The 21,545-nt window shown below is 37.6% G+C and overlaps 1 protein-coding gene across 7 annotated transcripts in view; it reads left to right on the forward strand.

Moving 5' to 3' along the window:
* The window catches only part of OSBPL8 (oxysterol binding protein like 8), a 93,564-nt gene that overhangs the window by 60,849 nt on the left and 11,170 nt on the right, over positions 1 to 21,545 (forward strand). For all 7 annotated transcript variants that reach the window (XM_056341983.1, XM_056341985.1, XM_056341986.1 and 4 more), the window contains 12 exons: positions 849 to 919; positions 5,201 to 5,281; positions 6,049 to 6,150; positions 7,386 to 7,589; positions 12,167 to 12,251; positions 13,397 to 13,568; positions 15,950 to 16,184; positions 17,591 to 17,775; positions 18,508 to 18,589; positions 19,285 to 19,383; positions 19,841 to 19,937; positions 20,281 to 20,379. In XM_056341983.1, the coding sequence (XP_056197958.1) occupies positions 849 to 919; positions 5,201 to 5,281; positions 6,049 to 6,150; positions 7,386 to 7,589; positions 12,167 to 12,251; positions 13,397 to 13,568; positions 15,950 to 16,184; positions 17,591 to 17,775; positions 18,508 to 18,589; positions 19,285 to 19,383; positions 19,841 to 19,937; positions 20,281 to 20,379 (1,512 nt within the window). The remainder of the gene's footprint in view (positions 1 to 848; positions 920 to 5,200; positions 5,282 to 6,048; positions 6,151 to 7,385; positions 7,590 to 12,166; positions 12,252 to 13,396; positions 13,569 to 15,949; positions 16,185 to 17,590; positions 17,776 to 18,507; positions 18,590 to 19,284; positions 19,384 to 19,840; positions 19,938 to 20,280; positions 20,380 to 21,545) is intronic.

Raw genomic sequence — 21,545 nt, forward strand, 5'->3', positions numbered from 1 at the left:
AATGCATTGCAGAATTTGTTTTACTTCTGTTTATGAAAGCTTTATGCTACCACCAGCTTCTTTAAAGAAAATGGATCACTGAGATGTTCTGTCTTGCAGCCAGAGTTGAGTATTTTTCCTTGAGAGGATGCTAGGTTCTCAGTATATGTTCAGTGGCACATAGCAGCTGCACAGCAGCACTAATGCCAGTTGTGACTCCCTTTTCCATTGGCACACTTATACTGGCTACAGCCATTGTCTCGCTTTGCTTTTTGGATACTGGGAAAGTGTGGCGTTTGTACTGTGAGTCATTCACAGAAGATAGATGTGGAATTTTGACGACTGTCTTAATATAAAGCCTTGTAGTTCTGCTTATGCAGTGTCAAGTTGAAAGTAAAAATTCAAGCTTAACATAAGTAACTTTTTTCATTCTCTTGCAAAAAATTGACTGGTGATCTTAATCAGTGTTTTAGATTGGTTTTCATGTAGGTGGTATTTAACAATTATTTCTAGCTACAGAAATGAACAAACCAAAAAAGGTTTGTTTTATTTAGTATTCTTCTCTGTGCATGCATGTATGCAGATAGTGAAGCATGAGAAGATCAAAGGACAAAAGTTTGCACGCCAGATTTACAGTTTGTTAGGCTATTGGATTGGGTGCAGCACCATCCAAATACAGGGGACTGTTCTTGCCTCTTAGTGGCTATTAAATTAGTTTATATTGTAGTTAGCTGGTATGTGTATGTTGTTTGATAATCTGATTTGCTTGCACTTCATGCTAAACAAAATTTGCAAATTTATTGCAAAGGCCATCTCATAAAATGTTAATGTCTTCAAATCATTTGCAACTATGTTGTGTTTTCTTTTAGGTTTTGACAAAGGGAAAGATGATGTGTCACAAAGTAAGGAGGATACAGCACATACTATGTCAAAAAGTAAGGTAAGGAAAGCAACCTTCTAATCTGGCTGGAAAATATCAGTGTGTAAAGGAGTTCTGCATTTTTTATTAAATGCAAATGCATGTAACTTGTATTCTTCAGATTCAGTAAGAGATAAAGATTACGTGAAAATCTGCAGTTCAAAATACTGAAAATGTAATGTGGAGTCTTCTCACTGTCATCTTGGGGTGGGAGGTTGCCTTGCCAAATGTAATGATGGGTGAAGGCCAACTCTTGCTACAGAACAGAATTTAAAATCCTTTTAAGCTGTCGGTGAAGAGGCTGTTCACTGAGCTGTAGTAAATCTGCTTATAAGAATGTTAAGGAAACTGTAATTGGAAAAGGTTCAGTTTATTGGCTTAAATTGCCAGAGTAAAACATAGCTAAGTGTACTGTTACCCTGTCTGTACCTCAGAATTCAAGTATAAGGGCCCATTTTGTTGAGGCAATGAGAGTGCAAAGGAAAGCATGCTTAGTAGAATATTAAACTAAGTGTAATTGCTATGCATGTTTATGCTTTGTGGTAGTCTTGATAATAGAAATGGAAAAGGCAGGAGCCAGGGAAATCCATAATCATCATTGTGTAGTCCCAAGAAGGAAAGAACTCACTGAGATGCAGTGAAAACTGAGAACGTCCAAAGTGGACTTGGGAGATGGACACTGCAGCCACCAAAACTGTATCACCTTGTGGTGGCTAAACTTTAAAAAGATAGAAAACATGAACTACCTGGGCAACCAAGAAGGCTCTTTTTATGTAGCAATCCCAGGTCTTTTTTCTCCAGAGCTGTGTTTTGTTCTGATCACAATTATTTACACAAGTAGTTTGCACTAGCGCTCTGACTGAGAATAAAATGTTCTTTTCTGATCGTGTTGAAATAGTAGGTGTGGGATCAGAATTTGTGTAAAAAAGTTATTGTAGTAGCATAGAGAAAAATCTACCATAGCTATCTTTTTCCTTTCCCAAATCCTTTGAAATTTGTAGGTTACAGTTATAGAACCTGTCAGTTTTAGGACATTGTATAGGCCACTCTGATGCAACCTTCTTTATTTGTTAGCCTATTGTAACTCTTTAAAGTGCTTGAACGTTTTGGTCAGCAGAAGTGCCTGGCATGTCAATGTACTGCATTTTTATCTGGCAATATTTATGTATTTAGAATGTGGAATTCCAGAAAAAAAGATTTTTTTCAATTCAGTGTTGTCATAAAACAGCTGTCTCTTTCTTTTTAACACATTAAAAATTAAAGAGAAGAGGGAAAGGCTGCATTTTGCAGAGGGGGGATGTTGTATATCATTTGATCGCTGAATGGAGTACCTAAGTTTACTGGTTTTATTTAGACATTGCAAAAGGGTAGAGTTGAAAGGCTTTAAATTACCCATCTGTGTGTTTCTTCTGTTTCCTGCTAGGATGTCTGCTGGTTTTTTTAGAGGCAAATATGGTAACAGGCACTTAAACAGATTGTCAGGGTGCAGCAGGCGTGAGCTCTCTACAGGAGGAGGCGAGGACCAGAGCTGAACACAGCTGACTGGCGAGGGGAATGGGGGAGAAGCCTGCTTCTTACCACTCTCGTGCACAGCTCTTGCAATAGCTCTGCTGCAAGGCTGGCACTGCTGTCTGTCAGAGCTGGCCTGGTGCAGGCAGCTGCACCCCTAGGAGACAGAGGGATTGCACTCGAAGTCTTGTCAAAATTTTTTCTGTGATGTTTCATGTGTCAGAGCCTTAGAGAAAAACATTAAAGAGATATTGAAGTTACTGAAAGTGACTTACAAGATTATAGCATCGTTTCCCTGTTTAAATGGTGTCATCAGAATTGCACTGGAGTGAGCAGATTAGTTTCTGCAGCTGATGCTGCAGTTTTGTGGTGTGTAGCTAAGCATTTCAAGCTCTTGGTGTCTTACATCTGACTTGGAATCAAAAAATTTTGAATCTTCCAGCTTTACTGCATCCTAGAGCCTCACTTCTCAGGGAGATCAAGGAAACTTTCTTTACCGTCCAGCTTGCTTCTGATAGAAATATTTATGTTGGCCCAGAAACCTCTAAATCCTTTTTTACTTGGAAATCAAGTTAATACTCTCTCTTTTAACTTGGATTTATTTCAGACTGTATTAATCATTTATCTTTGACTATCCCTTTTTTTTTTTTCTTTTCCTTATATGTAATTTTCTTGGTTCTTGCCTTTCCAGGATCATAAGTTTTTCTGTGCTTTGCTGTTGCTTTTCTGTCTTTCTACTGTGAAAGATGAGGCCAATATTCCTGCTTCTCATAATACATATTTTTCTTCATCTGTATTTTTGCAAATACCACATGTGGGGCTTAATAAGACTAGTGGTTCCTTTATAACCCACAAATAAACTTCAGGCTAATAGGAGGTGGTAACTGTCTGTCACAGCTAGTGGGGATGAAGTAGCAGCCCTTCTTTCTGTCTGGATGGAAAAAGCAGTGATGTGACTTGCCCCGGACATGGTACTGAATGTACCGCACTGGGAGTTGCAGTAGGTTCTCTTAAAATGTTGTCATCTTTCAAATTTTGATCCCATCCACTTCGTGTGGATGTAACACTGAGAAAGTTACTAGCTTAAACACATACAAATCACTCATCTGTCTCACAGTCTGCTGGACAGGTAAATGTGGACCTTGACTCAGTGTTAGGTTAGTGAGCTTTAAATCTGAGATACTGGGAAAATGAGGTTTTGTAACCTGCGATAGAGGTTTGGGGCTTTTATATGCATGACCTCTACTTTGCATTAGCTTTCTGTTAGTGAGCAACTAGAATATTCATGAACGTTTTGCTTAAGTTGCTCCATTATAGCTTGCATAACGAGTTCATTACCTCTTCTTATGTGACAGTGATAAGCATTTTTTCCTCTTCTGTTATTACATTTGAAGTACTGTATTGCCTTCAACTTCTAGACAGAGGAATTAAATTTCAGGCTTTACATTTATCTTAAAGCTAAATTTTGAGTGTTAAGAATGTATCTTTAACACAAAATGAAGAGGTTTCCTTCATTTTTTCGAGATGTATATGGAAGGTAGAGAATATTTGCTTATCGTTGAAACGATTTTGAGATAAAATTACTTTTTGCCAGTTATTGCACACATCTTTGGCACTACCTAAGTAAACTCCTGTAAAGTCTTAGTTCTGAACTAAAAGCATCAAAGTAGGATCAAAGTTAAATTGCTTTGTTCTTCTTGTAAATGTTTAATTTTTGTTTCTTTGACTTGAGCAACTTGTGTGTTAAGAGTGCTCAAGTGCACTGTTTTTATTACTGCAAGTAAATTTTCTCAAAAATTGCATATTTTTTACGGGCATTTTATAGTATTCCAAAATAAAAAAATTGGTGAAAGTCTATTGCATTGTGGTCTGAGATTTGAAATGACTGGTCACAAATGTTGAACAGCTAGAGAAGCAGTTTTCATAAACTGTCCTTGAATTTACACAGTTTAGAAGGTTGTATTGATTTTTTTTCCTCTTTTTTTTGACTAGGCAGGAACTTTGAGTCTATCAGGCTTATGTTTCAGTGCACAAAGAAATGCAACTCTGTAATTTATCTGAAGCTTGTATATAGTGGATACCTACTCAGTGTTGTCTTGCAGTAGGAATGACATAACTCTGTGATACTTTTTTTTTTTTTTTTTTTTTTAAAACCTCTGTATCCCAAGGTGAATATTTGGCGGCTTTAGTTCCCTTTCAACTAGTAGGCAACAGATGCCAAGTAATAAACTTTGAACCTTACAAGATGTGGGGAGAGGTAGGAGGGAGAAATCATGTGGTGCTGAGGCAGCATATTGTCCTGCCATGAGCAAGGACTTGGGTTTCATGAACAAAACTGAGTCTCATTACCCTGTCTGTCGCCACTGTGAGCTTCTCGAAGATGACTTGCGAAGTAATCAGAGTGTGGGATTAGGGAGGAAGGAGCAGAATGAGTGCCATCAGTGGTCGGTTGTACTCTGATGATTTATAGAGCACTGAATGCTAGATTGAAGAGGCTGTATTTTCCTTCATGGGCCACGGGGTAAGTGCCTCTGTAGCAATCCATTCAAAGAAGCTCCATGAAAACTCCATAAATAGGTGGTCAACAGCTCATGTTACCACTTGTGGTTTGTTTTTTGTGGGGCATGGTGGTGGTGATTTTTATTAAGTGGAGAAACAATAGAGAAGTGAGTGGGAATGGGAACCTTACAAACATAACTGTGTGCTTCAAACACTTTCTAAAGTGCCTGCAATAGTAACATATCCTTGCATCTGTCACTGTCATTTATTTATTATGTGTTTTGTGAATTTCAGTCTGAATCCAAGCTTTTCAATGGCTCTGAGAAGGACATCTCTTTATCTTCAAACAAACTTACGAAAAAAGAATCTCTCAAGGTGAATTAATTTCCATGTAACTTCTCATAGACTATAAATGCAGTCACATAGTTTTTTAACATATTCTCTAACAAGAAGACAAAAATGCCAACTAGTGATAAGACCTAAGTATTGTGAGAAGTTGTGGTGTTCATTCTTTTCAAATCTTATTGTGCTGTTTACTTGAGTATGGGCTTCTATAATGTGATCTTTAAGATGGCACAAGATTATAGGATAATTCAGGTTGGCAGTGTCCTCAGGACACCCACAGGCAATGAAATGACCAACTGAATGATCAGTTACAATTTGCAATCAGTACCTGTGGTTTTTCTACTGCCTTCTTTCCCCTGTGTTGTGACAAAATAACACTGCTGCAAATTTGTACTGTGGATGGAAAAGTATTGGTGGGTAAAGACTACTGATCAGATAATGTACCTATAAATCTTAATCTAGCCCATATACAGTTTTGTACTTTACACCACAAAAGGAAGCGGGGGAGAGGGTTTGGTTGATTTTTTCCGCCTGTGATTCTAACAGGATTTTAAAGTCCTCAGTAGCAAATTGCAGAAGAATTTGAAATTAGTTATGTCATAGCTGCTCTTGAAATAGACCATGAAAGAGTTCACACCTTGAAGTCAAATACTGTGTTTTAAAGCTGCTACTTTGTATCTGTATTGGAAATTGAATTTAGTAGGTTTTTCCTCAGGTTGTATTGATCAGTATCTTTTTGTGCTCTGATTGCTGGCTTATGGCTGTGGCATTGTAAATATTTTTATTATTATTTACAGGTTCAAAAGAAAAATTACAGAGAAGAAAAGAAGAGAGCTACAAAAGAGTTACTTAGCACTATCACAGACCCATCAGTTATTGTTATGGCTGACTGGTTGAAGGTCAGAATCCAAGTGTGAAACGCGAGTTGAAGGTGTAGCAGTTGCTTGCTGCTTTCTGACCAGAATAGAAAAGGCTCTGTCTTTTACTTGCTGTTAATGTTTTTCTACAAGCACAGCAGCCATTAATTGCATCCCAGGGTCTCTGTGCTCAAATCCTAGGGGAATAAGAGAGGAACCGAACTCACACTTACTGCAGTCACCGTAGTCATATGCATCTTGTGTGTATAGCCATTAACTGCAGACGACTTGGCTTTATGGTTCTTTTGCCCTTTTTATTTTACACTTTGAATTGAAGCTCTGTTACATCCATAACAATAGTGAAAATGGTTCAGTCATATTAGGTAATCGAATACAGATTTCTTTCTGTATTTCTGGTAATTTTCCTTTCCTCTCTTAAGAACTAACTGCCCTCTAATAATGGTACAAAAGGTGAGGAATTGATTTCTCAAAGACAGCAGTCCGTGTCATCAGCTTTAGTGTAGTTTATATATTTGTATATAATACCTTAAATTTGTAAGTATATTCCTTGGAAATTGTACAAGAAAAAAAGATCTGTTACCCATTTTTATAATTAGCTTCAAACAGTAGTTTGTCTGGAAAAAGTTTCTCCAGTTCTTGCAAAAATCAATGTAAATGGGCTAAAACATAGCTCAGAGGTCAAGTTGGCATTCAGTTCTATAGACACAGAAGTAATTAAAATATCCAGAGTTGACAGAATTGATGCAAGCCGTCTAATCAAATTTGCAAATCCAGGGACTTCAAAAGATCTTGTATTTCACATATGGGTGGAAGCTAACAGCTGTTATAAGAGATTTTGTCTAAGAAGTTCACATATATCTGAGTTATTTTGTGAATACCCAGTTTTTCTTATCAGATGTCCTGTTTTCAGAGGAGCTCTCTTTCCAAAGATTATCCTATTGTCATGCTAGTGATAAAATATATTTCAGATAGGAAAATTCATGAAGGTTTCAGATGAATTCTTATACTTCCCATGTCTGGATGTGTGTATACCCATTTTTAGAGTAAGTATTCTTCAAGAAAGAAAAAAAGGTTGAGCACTGAAATTGTACCTTAGGATTGTCTTTGATAAACCTGGATAAACTTTTGATAGACCTAATAAACTTTGCTTGAAATAAAGCCTTATAAATAATTTTAATTTTAATTTTCATTTTGTTAAGGAAGATGGTTTTGGTATTGGCTTTGCTGAGATACGACTGTAACTATTTATCTTCTAGATTCGTGGTACCTTGAAAAGCTGGACCAAGCTGTGGTGTGTACTGAAGCCAGGAGTGTTGCTTGTTTACAAAACCCCCAAAAATGGCCAGTGGGTAGGAACAGTGCTCCTGAATGCTTGTGAACTCATTGAGAGGCCTTCTAAAAAAGATGGCTTTTGCTTCAAACTTTTTCATCCTTTGGAGCAGTCCATATGGGCTATAAAGGTTAGTGGTAGCATATATGGTTCTTAATGGATGACTAGTGTTAGCCAACTATGAGTAAAGGCAACCTAAAACAGATGAACTGCATTTTCTGTTGTAACTTTAATGGTTTGTTTATTCTGAATATAAGCCTTTAACATCTAGTAGTCTTCATCACAAAAAGTATTCGATTTGTGCTGCTCTTTATACTTAAATAGCTTCAGAAGCGTGGTGTGCAGAGGGATGCCATTAAAGAGGTTAATGCCATCACTAGCAGTCATGTAAGCAGAAGGAATGAGTGTATAATGTTCTATTTTACATCAGTCAAATCTGGGAATTTAGGAGGGAAGTGATTTTCCAAAGTGAAAGAGTTGAGATGTGTTATAAACATTTATTGGCTTCCAACCCTATATTCATGTAATAAAATGTCAGCGTAACTCAATTTGCTTGTAAGAGTAGAAATCTGAATGACTTGCTTGTGCAGTAATAGCTTATATTGTAACTTGTTAGCCAATTGTGTTCCTTTTCAGCTACAGTTTTAGGAAGATAAATGTTTTCCTTCAATTCTGATGTCTGTTTGCTTTGTCATACGTGGCATAAGATTGTGAGTAGCTCTTATCTGCAAGTGTTGAAAAGCACAGTGTGTTCTGCACAGAAAAGGTTTATTTGTTTCTTTTAAGAATCTCTAATGTTTGCTCATTGTTTATAATCCAGTAAACAAACTATTGTAGTCCTTGTTTTGTGTTTGCATATGGAGAAGGGGGTGTGGAAGCACAGCACAAGTGAATGTAATTACCTCCTGAAATGACATCTTCCTTTAGATGAAATTACTGTACATTATTAGGACCCTTATCATAATAAATTAATTATACCCTCTGCAACATACATCTTAAGATAGCTACTAATTGTGAGATTGTATCTTCTGAATCTTAAATTGATATAGAGGTACTGTCACATGTATAGAAAATGCTGCATTGATTTTTGTCTTATCTCAGACTGGGAAGTCAGTCAGCTAGTATAATTCCTGATGTTTGTTTGTGGTCTTTCTGAGTTATCATCATTATTAATGTTACCTACATTTATCAAACTTAGATCAAATCTATTGTAGTTGCTTTGGAATGATTTAATATTGCTTAGGAGAACTTTTCACTAATTAGCGGTAATCACACATTTGCAGAACACAAACTTCATATCCTTTTTCAAAGCTCTACAGGGTTTGGTGTTAATGTGCTATAATTATGTATGATCATGTATACATAGATTGCAGAGTGGTGGCCTGTCTGCAGAAGATGACAAATCAGTCTTATATTTCTTTATTGCTTGGCAATGAGAAATGGATTTGTTTGTTTTTTTAACTAGATATTTAGAATTTAGAGGACATGCCCCACCAGATTTTTACTTTTTTAAGGTAGGTCAAATTTTGAACCTGAACAAGTTGATATTGTCCATTCTAAATGTGCTGAGAGCTGGAGTGGCGTTTGTTCATTTTGGTATGGCTATTTGCAGTTGAGAATTACTGAACTTATTTAGATGAAAGGCCTTGAAGTTTGAAACCTTTTTCTGCCTTTTTTTACCTAGTCAATTATAAAGTTTTAATTACAGATTTATTATCATGAGACAAACTTTCGTAAGTGTAATCGCAATTGACTGATTGACAGAGTAGATTTACCAGAACCAGCCAGGAGCCTAAGGCAAAATGAGCCTTGTTTGCAGTCAGTGCAGGAAGATGACATTGCAAGAAATGCTTACACGGGTATAAGTACTGCAGGAGATTTTCTCACTTGAGCATACTTCCCATAGTGTGCCCTTCTTACAGACTGCAAATTCCCTTCTGCAGTAGTTTGTGGCCAGTCACTTCACATGCTCCCTTAAGCCTGTTGCTGTGGTCTTTGATATTCCTCCTGCACTCTGAGGTAGCTGATGCACTGTACCCTGTTCTGTCCTCTTCATGTGCCTGGTCCTGATGCCATTTCAGTCTTCTGAAATCAATAGCTAAAAAAGTTACTGCAAATAATTTTTCATGAGTAAATTTAGTCAAGTGTGACTGCTTATCAGTCATTTATTGCTTTCTTTGAATGTTCATGGCATTTGAGTTTTATTGGCATGAATATTCTGCAGGAAGTGAACTTCAAAGGTTTTTTTAATCTAGTGGAATTTTTAACTTGCCCATTACCTTGTATTGGAGTAGCTGTACCATCATTCTGCAGGAACAGAGACAATTCAAATAAAGTCACCTAACAAATGGAAACTTGTGTCTCATGTACAGAACACTAAAATCTTGGGAATTGATTTTGAAACCACAATGGGTGATACCAAAGAAAAAACATTCAGTGCTTTTGGAACAGTAATCAATTAGAGGAAATGAAGATCTATGAGCTTGTTATAAGTTATTCCAAAACAAGTCAGCCTTCTTAAATATTAGCTGCAAATTATTCATTGTCTCAATCAATGTATTGTCAAAGCACCTACAGAAGTATAGCTTGCTTGCATTAAAAATAAAAAATAAAAATAAAAATCCCAAACACCAAAACTACACTTCATCTCTACTTTGTACCGAACAAGTATAATGTAGTGTGCCCTGTGTGCCCACAGTATAACCCTAAAGGGCAGATCTCCCGGGCAGAGGCCTGCCCTTAGTCTGTGTCCTGTGACCTGAGAGTTTCGAGGATTTGTGATGGCTGAGGCCTCTGCACTGCGCCGGTGCACCCATGGTGCCACAGTCCCCTCTGTGCCATGTCCCAGCACCTCTCCCACCCCTGCCTGGCGTGGCACTGTGCTGTGGTGCTCTCCCCTTCTCAGGGACCTGGTGAGATTGGAACCTTTTCCCTGCCTGCCCACCCTCAGGGCCAGGAGTGCATGGGGTTATCCCTCCTGGTCCTTGTTACCCGCTAACTCCTCATCCCCCATGACACTGCTTCACCAAAGACTTTTCGTAGGCACACCTTTCTGTCTCCGAGGGGGACTGAGGTTTGGAACCTTGTTTCTAACACCCAAGTTGCTGTTAGTCCATGCTGACTATTGAGGAGTTTCTAAACATCATTTACACTAGCTCTAGCTTGCCTGTATTGCTATTTAAGTGCCACCAAGACTCCTTGTTACCTGCCTCTTGCCCTCAGAAACGTTCTGGCTGTTTCATTGCTTGCTTCTAAAATATCTGCCTTTATCTGCTTTTGCTCAAAACTTCTGCTGGCTTTCCAGTTCCCTCTTCTAAGCCTTGTATTGGCTTTTCATTAGGCTGCTCTGGGGGAAATTGGTCAAGACCAAAATGTGTTAACTCATCAGTTAGGCAGGCTTAACTCAGCTTTCAACAATAGCTTCGAGTATGTTTAATACAGCCCTCTTTGCCTCTCAGTTGTCTTAAAGTTACCATAGGTAAACTTTTTTTGAAGGGGCTTTAAAATGGTTGTTTAGCATTTTATTCCAAAATGAAGCTTGACAGAAGTGGAAAGGTCTTTTGGATTTATTTTTTTTTTTTTCATTTGGAATGTGAAGAACTTCATAGTGAAAATTAAACGTTGGCATTTCACATACTCTGTGTGTCTTTTGGCCATATGTCATGGTGTTCTGCTGATACCCTTTATAGAGAGACTTAAGCATCTAAATGTCTTTTATGGACACGAGCATCATCTTGGGTTTTTTCTTATTTAAATGCCAAGCCTACAGTTAGGCACCTGAATATTTTTGTGGAATTTACTGTATCAGTGGAGAGGCTGAAGGGAAGAAGGAAGGGAGCAAAGGATGAGTGGTTTCTATAGCAATACATAGTGTTTGGGTGGGAGGAGTTATTTCTGTTTTATTTAAGTGCTGATGGACTCATCTGTCTTCTGAGGACAGGCAAAAATGGCAATTCTGGAGCATGGGATGCTGCTGAGACACCAAAGATTGTCACATAAAATAAGCGTGAAATGGATTGCTGACAAACGCCTCTCATTCCCTGCAAGGATTTGGCTTGCCCTTGTGTCTCTGTGCTATGAACTGTGGCTGGAATTGTAGGAATTGATAGGAACCTTTGCTCTCGTCGAGAACGAATGGGTCTGGAGGGGGAAGAGCAAGTTGCTGTGCAAAAATGAGGTCTTCCACGAGGCAGCATTTGTTGTAAATCAGGTCTCTCAAAGCACCCCACAGACGTCTTTCCTTTTGCTTGCTTTCAGCTGAAATACTTAGCTGAAGAGGAAAAGCTTGTCCCTTGTGATCTCTCTACACCCATCTGCAGGAATCACTGGACAGTGAGGGTGACTCCCCCATGACATTCCTCTTGATGCTTTTGTTTTCTTGCTATAAGTAGCATCAGCAGAACATTTCCAAGTTACTATGTCAAGTATTATTTACAAGAAAAAAAAAAAACAAACACAAAAATTATTTTAATCCCAAAGACCATTCTTTTTAAAGTGGGGTTGAATTGGGAGCTATACTTAGAATGAAGTCTTTGAAGAAGAAATCCAGTAAAAGAGGGCTGTCCACCTTCCCATTCATGTCTTCATTAGATGTTGCTGAGTGACAGTAAATAGCCCGGCAGTGTGTCAGCTTGTTATTATGTTGAATGATAAACTGTAAAAGTGAATAAAATATCTGATGCTTTTGCTTGTTTTGTGTATTTAAAGGGTCCCAAAGGTGAAGCAGTTGGTTCTATAACTCAGCCATTGCCCAGCAGTTATTTGATCATTCGAGCCGCTTCAGAATCAGATGGTAAATAGATATTTGTGCTTTTCTGCAGTGACAGCAGTTAGTTATTAGAAAGAGATGGTTTCAGTTGTCTTACCACATCTGTTGCAGCACTGTGATTGCAGTTTAATCATTGTTAAGGTTCTCCCTTAACTTAGTGCATTAAGCTATGTTGGTACTAGTAGTTTCTCATGGTTATTAAAGGAAAACTTTGACCTGCAGAAACTGTCTTTGAATTCCTTGCAGTTGTCTTGCACTGGCTGGGTAGAGAAGGGGGAAGGGGTTAGTTCAGATTTAACTATATTAATGTATGTCTAAATACTCAGACTAGTCCCTTTCTAAAGTGCTAATGTGGACATTCTTTCTAATGGAAGCACTTGTGTATTATAAAGTACAGCAGCTGCATACAGTTCCAGTAGTAAAAATTCCCTTAAAATATGGTTTTGTAACTCTCTTAATCACTGGGAAGGTGATGGTCACTATCAGTGCAACCATCTTCAAAGGTTACAACTGGAAACAAAATTTAAGACTGTAACATTTCTAGCAGCTGCTTTAGTTCTACTGGTTAATTAAGCATACTCCTGCCGTCTTTAAAAATAGGACTATAAAAAATTGCTTTCTGTATTGAAAAATGGATTAGATAAATGGAAAGGAAAAAATAAGGAATGGAAAGAACACATAAATTCATTTAGGTTTTGCAAAAAAAAAAAAAAGAATATCTGCTATTTTATATTGAGATGGCATTTATATGCTATCATAGATTATTTTCCACATTGTAATTGTACTACATAAGTAAATTTTACCAACTGATGCAGTTACTTAGTCTTCAAAATGACAGAAGGGCTGCAGGCAGCTTTGGAGGAATTCAACAGTCAGGGCCTGGGCAGAACCATACTTGCATTCAGGAAGAAATGCTGGAATATGCTGTAACAGAATCATGACTTACCTTGCTTATCCTACCCTGAAGCATCCATTGTACCAGAGCTGGGTAGTTGTGAGTTGTTTCTGCCTCCGTCAGATTATAAAATCCAGTGCATGTAACATGGAACAACTCTGAAATGTGTTTTCAAAGGCAATGTAAGCAGACCCAGGATTGTGAAATTAGGAAATTGAAGTTGTGTAGTTCAGTTAATTCTTATGTTTTAGTCTAACAATATATTTATCTTTAGGCAGGTGTTGGATGGATGCTTTGGAGCTGGCACTGAAATGCTCAAGTTTGCTTAAACGTACAATGATTAGAGAAGGTAAAGAACATGATTTGAACTCTTCAGCAGACAGTACTCATGTGTCTCTCTATGGTCTGCTTCGCGCTAACAACTTGCACAGTGGAGAAAACTTACCGTAAGTGAATGAATTGCTAAACCTGATTGTCCTTTTGGCAGAACTTTGTAGTTGTAACTTCTACACAGGGAGAATCTCTTTCTAAGGTTGCAGTTCTTCTTGCTCCTGAATTCTCTTTATATGTCTTATTTGCACTGTGGTTTATATTTTATGTGGATAAAACAAAAAACAACGCCTTTTTTCCAGCAAGGTGGATACAGAGGGAAGTTTGGCTCAAGGAACTCAAAGTTGAGTATCGTATCAGTAAGTTTAAGTACTCAGTTAAACTATTAAAGTTTTAATTCTTTGTATCTTGATCTCATATTAGCTTCACCTTAAAATAAGTAGTTTAGTACATGTGACAAAAGTCATTAGATGTGAACATAAGTTGCTATTCTTTGGTTAAAGAAATTAATAATCATATTTATTTAAATTGGTTTCAGCATGTCTCAGCTTTGAATCATCGGATGGTTGAATAATGATTCATTCACCCTACTATTATATAAAATGAAATGCACATAAGTTGAATTATCTGGTATCACTTGGTATGTAATATCTGAGTGCCCTTGAGTAACTCAGTTTATTTCAATAAATACTTTCAGCCGGATTTTGGGGAGCTTAAGCTTTTGTAGAAATACATTATTAAACAAGCACGGTGAACAAATGGTGTTTCCAAACATTCCAATTGTGGTACCAAAGTGTATTAGAAAATAGAAAAGATTTAGTCCATTACTTGAAATAACTGGATCTGAAGCCTGCACAGTTTCTCTCAGTAATCTTCTACCAATTTGATGCACTTTCAGGTGGTTGTAAATTTATTTCAGGTAAATTCTCCTAGCGGAGAACATTTAGCTGCCCATCTGCTTTTTCTGTGTGGGCAGGAATTTTGTACTGCTGTACAGAGTATGCTCCTGTATTTGAGATAAAGACCCAGACTGGGAGAAATGCAATTCTCTCTGACATAGATCATCTGAGAAAAGCACAGCAAAGGCAAGTCACTGCCCCGGGCCCAGATTCAAGGCCCTATACAGGTGACCAAGCAGGCTCTGCTACAGCTTTGCTCCTTCTTTTACCTCATGGAAACAGTGAAGCTGCTGCGTACAGTTCAGCTGGAGACCTGTACTCATGAATAGTAGCTTAATATCAGCAGCTGGCCCAGATTATAATTACAGCAGTTAGCCGCAACTGTTAAATTTAATTAAGACTAATGGTTTAATTAAGTAGATCTTTGGTCATAGTGTATTCTGAGAGTATTCAGTATGCTTAACTATCTAAGCAACAAAACCTGCAGACCTGGTTTAATGGTGTTGGCAGGAGTGCGAGAAGAAAGGTGAAAGCAATTTTCGCTTCAGCGGAGAGGTAGCTCAGAAGGGCAGGGCCAAGGGGCATGTAGTGAATGGGGCTACAACTGGCTGGCGACCAGTTGCCCGTGGTGTTCCTCAGGGCCCACTCCCAGGGCCTGTTCCGTTCAGTATTTTTGTTAGCAAGTTTGATGATAGTACGGAACTGGGAGGTGCTGTTAACTCTCTGAGGGGACAGGAGGCCTTGCAGAGGGATCCAGATAAATTAGAGCATTGGGCAATCATCGATGGCATGAAATTTAACAAGGCCAAATGCCAGCTTCTGCAGCTGGGACAGAGTAAGACTGGACACAGGTGTAAATTGGGAGAGGAGTGGTTGGAGACCCCAGCACTGCGTGGCTCTGGGGTGCACTGAATACACCTTGAGTGTGCTGTGTGCAGTTCTGGGCTCCGTAATTGTAAAAAGGCTGTGAAGGTCCTCGAATCAGTCCAGAGGAGGGCAGCAAAGCTGGTAAAAAGGCTGGAAGAAATGTCCTGTGAGGAGTGGCTAAAGGACTTAGGGTTTGTCTAGCTTGGAGAAAGAGGAGGCTGAGGGGCAACCTCACTGTTCTCTCCAGCTTCCTGAGGAGGGGAAGTGGAGAGGGAGGTGCTTCTCCCTGGTATCCGTTCCCAGGACTCGTGGGAATGGCTCAAAGCTGCATCAGGGGGTGTTCAGAATTGACGTTAGGAAATGTTTCTTTACTGAGAGGGTTCCTAGAGAGGTGGTTGATGCCCCAAGGCTGTCAGTATTTGAGACAGTTAGACAATGCCCTTAATAACATGCTTTAATTGTTGGTCAGTCCTGAAGAGCTGAGGCAGTTGGACTAGAAGACCGTTACAGGTCCCTTCCAATGGAACTATTCTAAACTTGCTGTGTTTGACAGTTCAGTGAGAGGAGTACATTTTATATGTTTGCAGCAAAGTGAATTTGATGTTGCTGCCATATCAGGCTCTATACTGGCAATTTTAGTGTGTATTTTACTAAGATCCTGGTTTGGAAACACGAAATTGTGTGAAGCTGAAGATTCATTTAGCTTTCTTTTTTTTTTTTTTTTTTGGTAGGTTAAATGACAGTGAAATTGAAAGGCATCACTTTAAAGATCAAGATATGTACTCTGACAAATCCGATAAGGAAAATGACCATGACCACGAGGAATCTGATAATGATGGATTGGGGAAAAGCGAAGAAAGTGATAGTGATACATCAGAGCGACAGGATGATTCTTACATTGATCCAGAACCAATTGATGTCAAGGAAACTACTTATTTAGAACAGAGTCATGAAGAACTTGGGGAGGTAAAAGTGCTGTTAATGCGGTGAACAAGCAGCTTCTTCAAATAGCAAGCTGATATTTTAGGGGTCAGACTATGCTTGAAAGCTGACTTGCAGGATTGTCTTTCACGTTTTCAGCAATAATGGGGGAGAAAGTTCTGTTTACCCATGTTACACTCTGCTTTTCCACCCTTGTGCTTGTGGTTTGTTTTTTTTTACATTTTTTTAGATTTTTACAAAGGTAATGAGACTGTCTGCAATAGCTCAGACAGAAGGTGCTCAGTTTGAAAGGGCCACCTGGAGCAGAAGTTGACCATGTCTACCTGTCTTTTTGTTTGGTTGATTGTTTTTTTTTTTTCAATTGACTTACTCCTGTTCTTTTCTTCAAGTAAAAATCTTCAAGTTGAAGATTGTAATTCAAGCTGACATGTCTTTTTCTACTGCAAGAGAGGAGTTAAGCAGCCATGGGGTCTCCAGAATTCAGTGGAAGGCTTGCTCTGTTTCTGATGTCACCTTGCTTGCTAATATGATGCCCTAGAGCTCCCATTCCACTTCTGCAGGTTATCTTATGTATCTTCACAGGGATTTGCATGTTTTACTTGCTATAAAGATAATTTCTGTTACTAAAGTTTTGGTTAAGATAATTTTTTTTTCATAAATCTCCCCTTTCTACAAGTGCTAACTATGAGATTTTTTTTTTAAATTTTTTTTTGTCTTTTTTTTTTATGTCTTTGGGGCATAAATACTTTGTGCTTTATTACTCTAGAAGAAACAGTAGTTTAGGGAAAGTTGAAGAGTTTAAGTTAACAATAAATTATTGAGTGTGTGTTAGAACTGTTCTGGAAAAAGGGATGGGTTTCCTACAATTTTTACTTTTGATTTCAGAAACTGTAAGGAAGAACATATCCCTTCTTGGACAGAAAGGAGCGTATTGGAGTGTGGCTGCTGGTTTTGCTCACTTACCCCTAAGTAGTGGTTTTCTTTATGGAAAACCACTCATACTGTTGACTGGTCATGGCAGTGAGAAGCATAAACATGGCAGCTTTCGTAGTGGGGAAAACGTGGTAGAATGAACAGCCCTTTGCTATATTAAATTCTGCACATGAGAACACAGGGTAACGTACTTGATGCCTAGGAAAGGACTAAGGGAGGATTTCTGAACAACATTCTACCTAAAATTTTTCTGGTTTATGGCCGATGAAAACAAATGTGTTTTTTAATGGTGAAGAGTGTATCTATCATACTTTGTTAAAGATGTAGCCTAATATTTAGATAAACTTGATTTTTCTCCCACAGTTGCTTCAGCTTCTCAGAGTCGTGCATTTTAAGTAGCTATTTTCTATTCTTGTTGCATCCTTAGAATATATTGACCTGTCTCCTGGAGGATATTGTTTTTTCCCTTTCTGTAATCAGTTTTTTGTTCATCCTAGGCAGGGGAGGCTGCTCAGACAGAAGTAGTGTCAGAAGAAAACAAAAGTCTGATCTGGACGCTACTGAAGCAAGTCCGGCCAGGAATGGACTTGTCCAAGGTTGTACTGCCTACATTTATCTTGGAACCTCGTTCTTTCCTGGACAAGCTGTCCGATTACTACTACCATGCCGACTTTCTGTCCGAGTGAGTCAATCCTATTTCTGGTTTTTCTTCTTTTCCTAGCTCAAATGGAGTCACAGTGTATACTAAAACATTTGATCCAGTCTACTTAAACAACATTGTAGACTGCTTAGAGTTTGAATGTTTGTCTGACAATTTATCAGTCATCAGATATCCTTGTTTTCTGAAAGCTAACTGCCAGAGAGCTTGAAGTCTGGCCACTCTTAGTACTTTAATAGCAATTGTCTTGCAGACATTTCTGCTTTAGCTTTTGGAGACTAGTTAGAAGACTTCTCCAAATTAGTTTATTTTTTTTTTTCTCTAGGAGGTGTTTCAATACAGTCTTAAGTTCTGTTCAGATTTATAGTTGCCTGCTCAAATATAGCTAATAAATTAAAGACTGTAAATTGGAATATTATTCAACTCCTGAGTTCATAATGTATGTAGGCCAGTTTTATAAAGTAGTATCTCATAAATGGAAGAACTTCAGTGGGGGTGGAACAGGATTTAATGTTACAAAGAACAAACTCAGTTATGAAAACACCATTTCTGATTTTTTTTTGTGTGTGATTTCCATTTTCAGACAACTGTTTGAAAACTTTGAATTTGATGCAGTCAGGCTGAAAGTTTTACAGTAAAGTCACAAAACTTTTGTTTTAGTTGGCTCCTAGATTGATGATATATCATAACGATTGATAGTGTGTTATAACTGAAACAATATTGATATTTGATCTGTGCATTCTGTTTGTTTCATAGAGCTGCTCTTGAAGAAAACGCTTACAACCGCATGAAAAAAGTAGTGAAGTGGTATTTGTCAGGATTCTACAAAAAGCCAAAGGTGTCCTCTCACATATTGTTTTGTCTTTACTTTAGTCGTGTCTAATTTGAGGGCTTAGGGATGTGCTGGAGTAAGTTTTTTTCTTTTTAAGTTACATTGTTACACATTTTTCAAAAGCAAAGTTAAGTTTTTGTTACTTGCACAAACGCATCAGGGACCTTTGTGGTCCCTAGCCATGCTTAAAATAGACTATGTATTGAATTGGGTTTTTTTCCCTTGGAGCAGAAGTTGAACTAAACATTTTGTTGAGCCAGTTCTGTGTGTACCATTCTCCAGTGATAACATGCTACCCTTGGAGGATTATTCTTTCCACTACTTCATTTAGCTTTACACTCTGTAATCTTTATAGTCATGTTGGTGGGAAACAGTTTTGAAAGAAGAGAACACTTATTGTCTAACTTCAGACAAAAGGTCTGTAATAATTCTCCTACCAAAAAAAAATCTTTTTTTTTTGTTTGTCCTTATTTGTATCCTGGAATAGGTCAGCAGATATACTAAATCTATGCCATTTTCCTTAGAATGAGGAATAGAGTAACTGAGCATAATATTCAAGTGATGAAATCAAGTACAATGTACTTTAGTATATACATTAAGACTATTTTTTGTGTGTGTGTCTTCAGTAGCAGCCTGATAAAGCATTTTGTGAGTTTCTGTACCTGCATTGTACAGCTACTGTCTGTTCTCTTTCTCTTTAGGGACTAAAAAAGCCATACAATCCTATACTTGGTGAGACTTTCCGCTGCATGTGGATTCATCCAAGGACGAATAGCAAGACTTTTTACATTGCTGAACAGGTAGCTGCAATAACCAGAACATATTTTTAAGAAAAATAAACTTGTTGCATTTTTGTGTTAGCCAAATGATGTAGTAGTTTCAGAAAAAGTATTAAAATGTTTGAACAGTAGCCTGAAAGCTCTCCAGGTGAGCATAGTCTTTTATAGGTGTCTCTTTTAAGTGTGTCTTCCTACTAGAGAGACAGAGGGAAAGGTGTTTTCAGCATTTCTGTTCCCTCTCCAATTAAAAGTCAGGTGCTAATTTCTTAACTCTCGAAATTTGCTGTTTGCTTGATCTCTATCTCTAAAGATTAAGATTATATGTAATATAATTATATATTAAATGTATTCTATTATGTGCAGCTTGAATTTTGCATTCGGTCATTATTAGCTCAAGTTTTATACTATATTGCATGTTTTTGATTTGATGGTTGTTTTAGGGTTGTTTTTTTTCAAATATGTGGATTTTTTTCAACAGGTATCACATCATCCTCCAATATCTGCCTTCTATGTTAGCAACCGCAAGGATGGTTTTTGCCTTAGTGGTAGCATTCTGGCCAAATCAAAATTTTATGGTAAATAATATTTTCTTTGCTTGTACCTTTATTAAGGAGTATTAAATTGGTACAAATGAGCTGTGTTTTGTGGATGAAAGAAGGCTATAGAAGAATCAAAGTTTTGATCATTGTATTATCCTTTCCTTAGAAAGTTTTTCCTATTGGTCTTTGGAATTTATATTTCTATTTTTGGAGTACTTTAATTTTTAATTGGAGACACTGTATTATAGTAGCTTCACTAGACAGGATAGATTGCAATGCTGAATGTACTGATGTTCTTAATTTTATTGCTCAGTTATTAGGAAAAGTTAACTGTTGTCTTGCAGAGTGAGAGATGTGACTTTTTATCTTTGAATTTCAGGGAATTCATTATCTGCCATACTGGAGGGAGAAGGACGGCTAACATTCCTAAATAGGGGAGAAGACTATGTAATGACAATGCCATACGCTCATTGTAAAGGTAGTGAGGGTTTTTTCATTCTCTAAATGGCAAATTTATGAGAACAGAAGTTTATTATTTCTAAATAGTATACTGTGTTGGTTTAGAGTTTGTCATCTGAGAAAAGTGTTCTGAGCTTTTGTAGCATATTTTATCAGAAGAAATGCATCTGTTTAAGCAATGATCTATTTTTTGGCACAGAAAGATTATTTTTTTCATAAATAGCAAAAGCATATATATGGCTGTCATTACCTGGCAGTAATTTTCTGTTTGAGTTGCTTTTTTTAAAGAACAGTGTTGAGCTTTTCCAGTATTTTCCTCTTGTAAACATAAAAGGCAATGTAGTATCTACACCTCACTGTGTGATTTGACTGTAAATCATGACCATTTACCTTTAGTTTCATTACAGGAAACTACACAGTAGTTTGTAAAATTTTCTGGAAGATCAGTAGTACAAAGGACATTGCAGAATTGCTGATTTTTAAGCTGTTACTTATTCAAGTTTATCTACTCTTGCCAGAATTCTTTTTCAGAAGCCTCATAGTCAGCAACTATAATATTTTCTTCATTTGAGATGTATGAAAATCAATTAGCAGTTAAAAAAAATTGGCATTAGTTTGGTAAGCTCCTCTTTTTACGTTTCATGGATATTTTTAATACTGGATTTTTTTTCATGGCTTTGGTGACAAAAATAATACTCAACAATTAAAAAGCACATAACATATATGTACATACATTCAAGTCAAAAGAGTAGGAGAACTAGTGTGACTAATAAAGCTGATGGAGAGGGAGAAAGGTAGAAGAACATGAGGAGAAGGAGAGTGTGCGCGGTGAAAAAAACATACATGCACATGCATCCACTGTGTGTAAAATCTATCCAGTGTTTCAAATGCTGGATTGCAGGGGGAAAGATAGTAATCATGGGAAAGAAGGTGTAGTCAGCATTGTCAGCTTTGTACTTCCAAAAGTCTTTAGGGAGGTGATCAGAGTTGTCTTACATTGGTTGTGCATGATTGTCTTTACCTGTGGTCTGATTGTACATACTGCTTCTGTTCAAGTGAAGTTTTTGTTTGCTCTCTTTGTCATAGAGTTATTTTCCTGTCTTAACCTCAAAAGCTTCTCTCCTCCAATCATCTCCAATCAAACTAAATACAACCCTTGCTAAAGCCAGCAGCATACACTACCAA

This window comes from Falco biarmicus, chromosome 5 (assembly GCF_023638135.1).
Source record: "Falco biarmicus isolate bFalBia1 chromosome 5, bFalBia1.pri, whole genome shotgun sequence".
Classification (NCBI taxonomy): domain Eukaryota; kingdom Metazoa; phylum Chordata; class Aves; order Falconiformes; family Falconidae; genus Falco; species Falco biarmicus.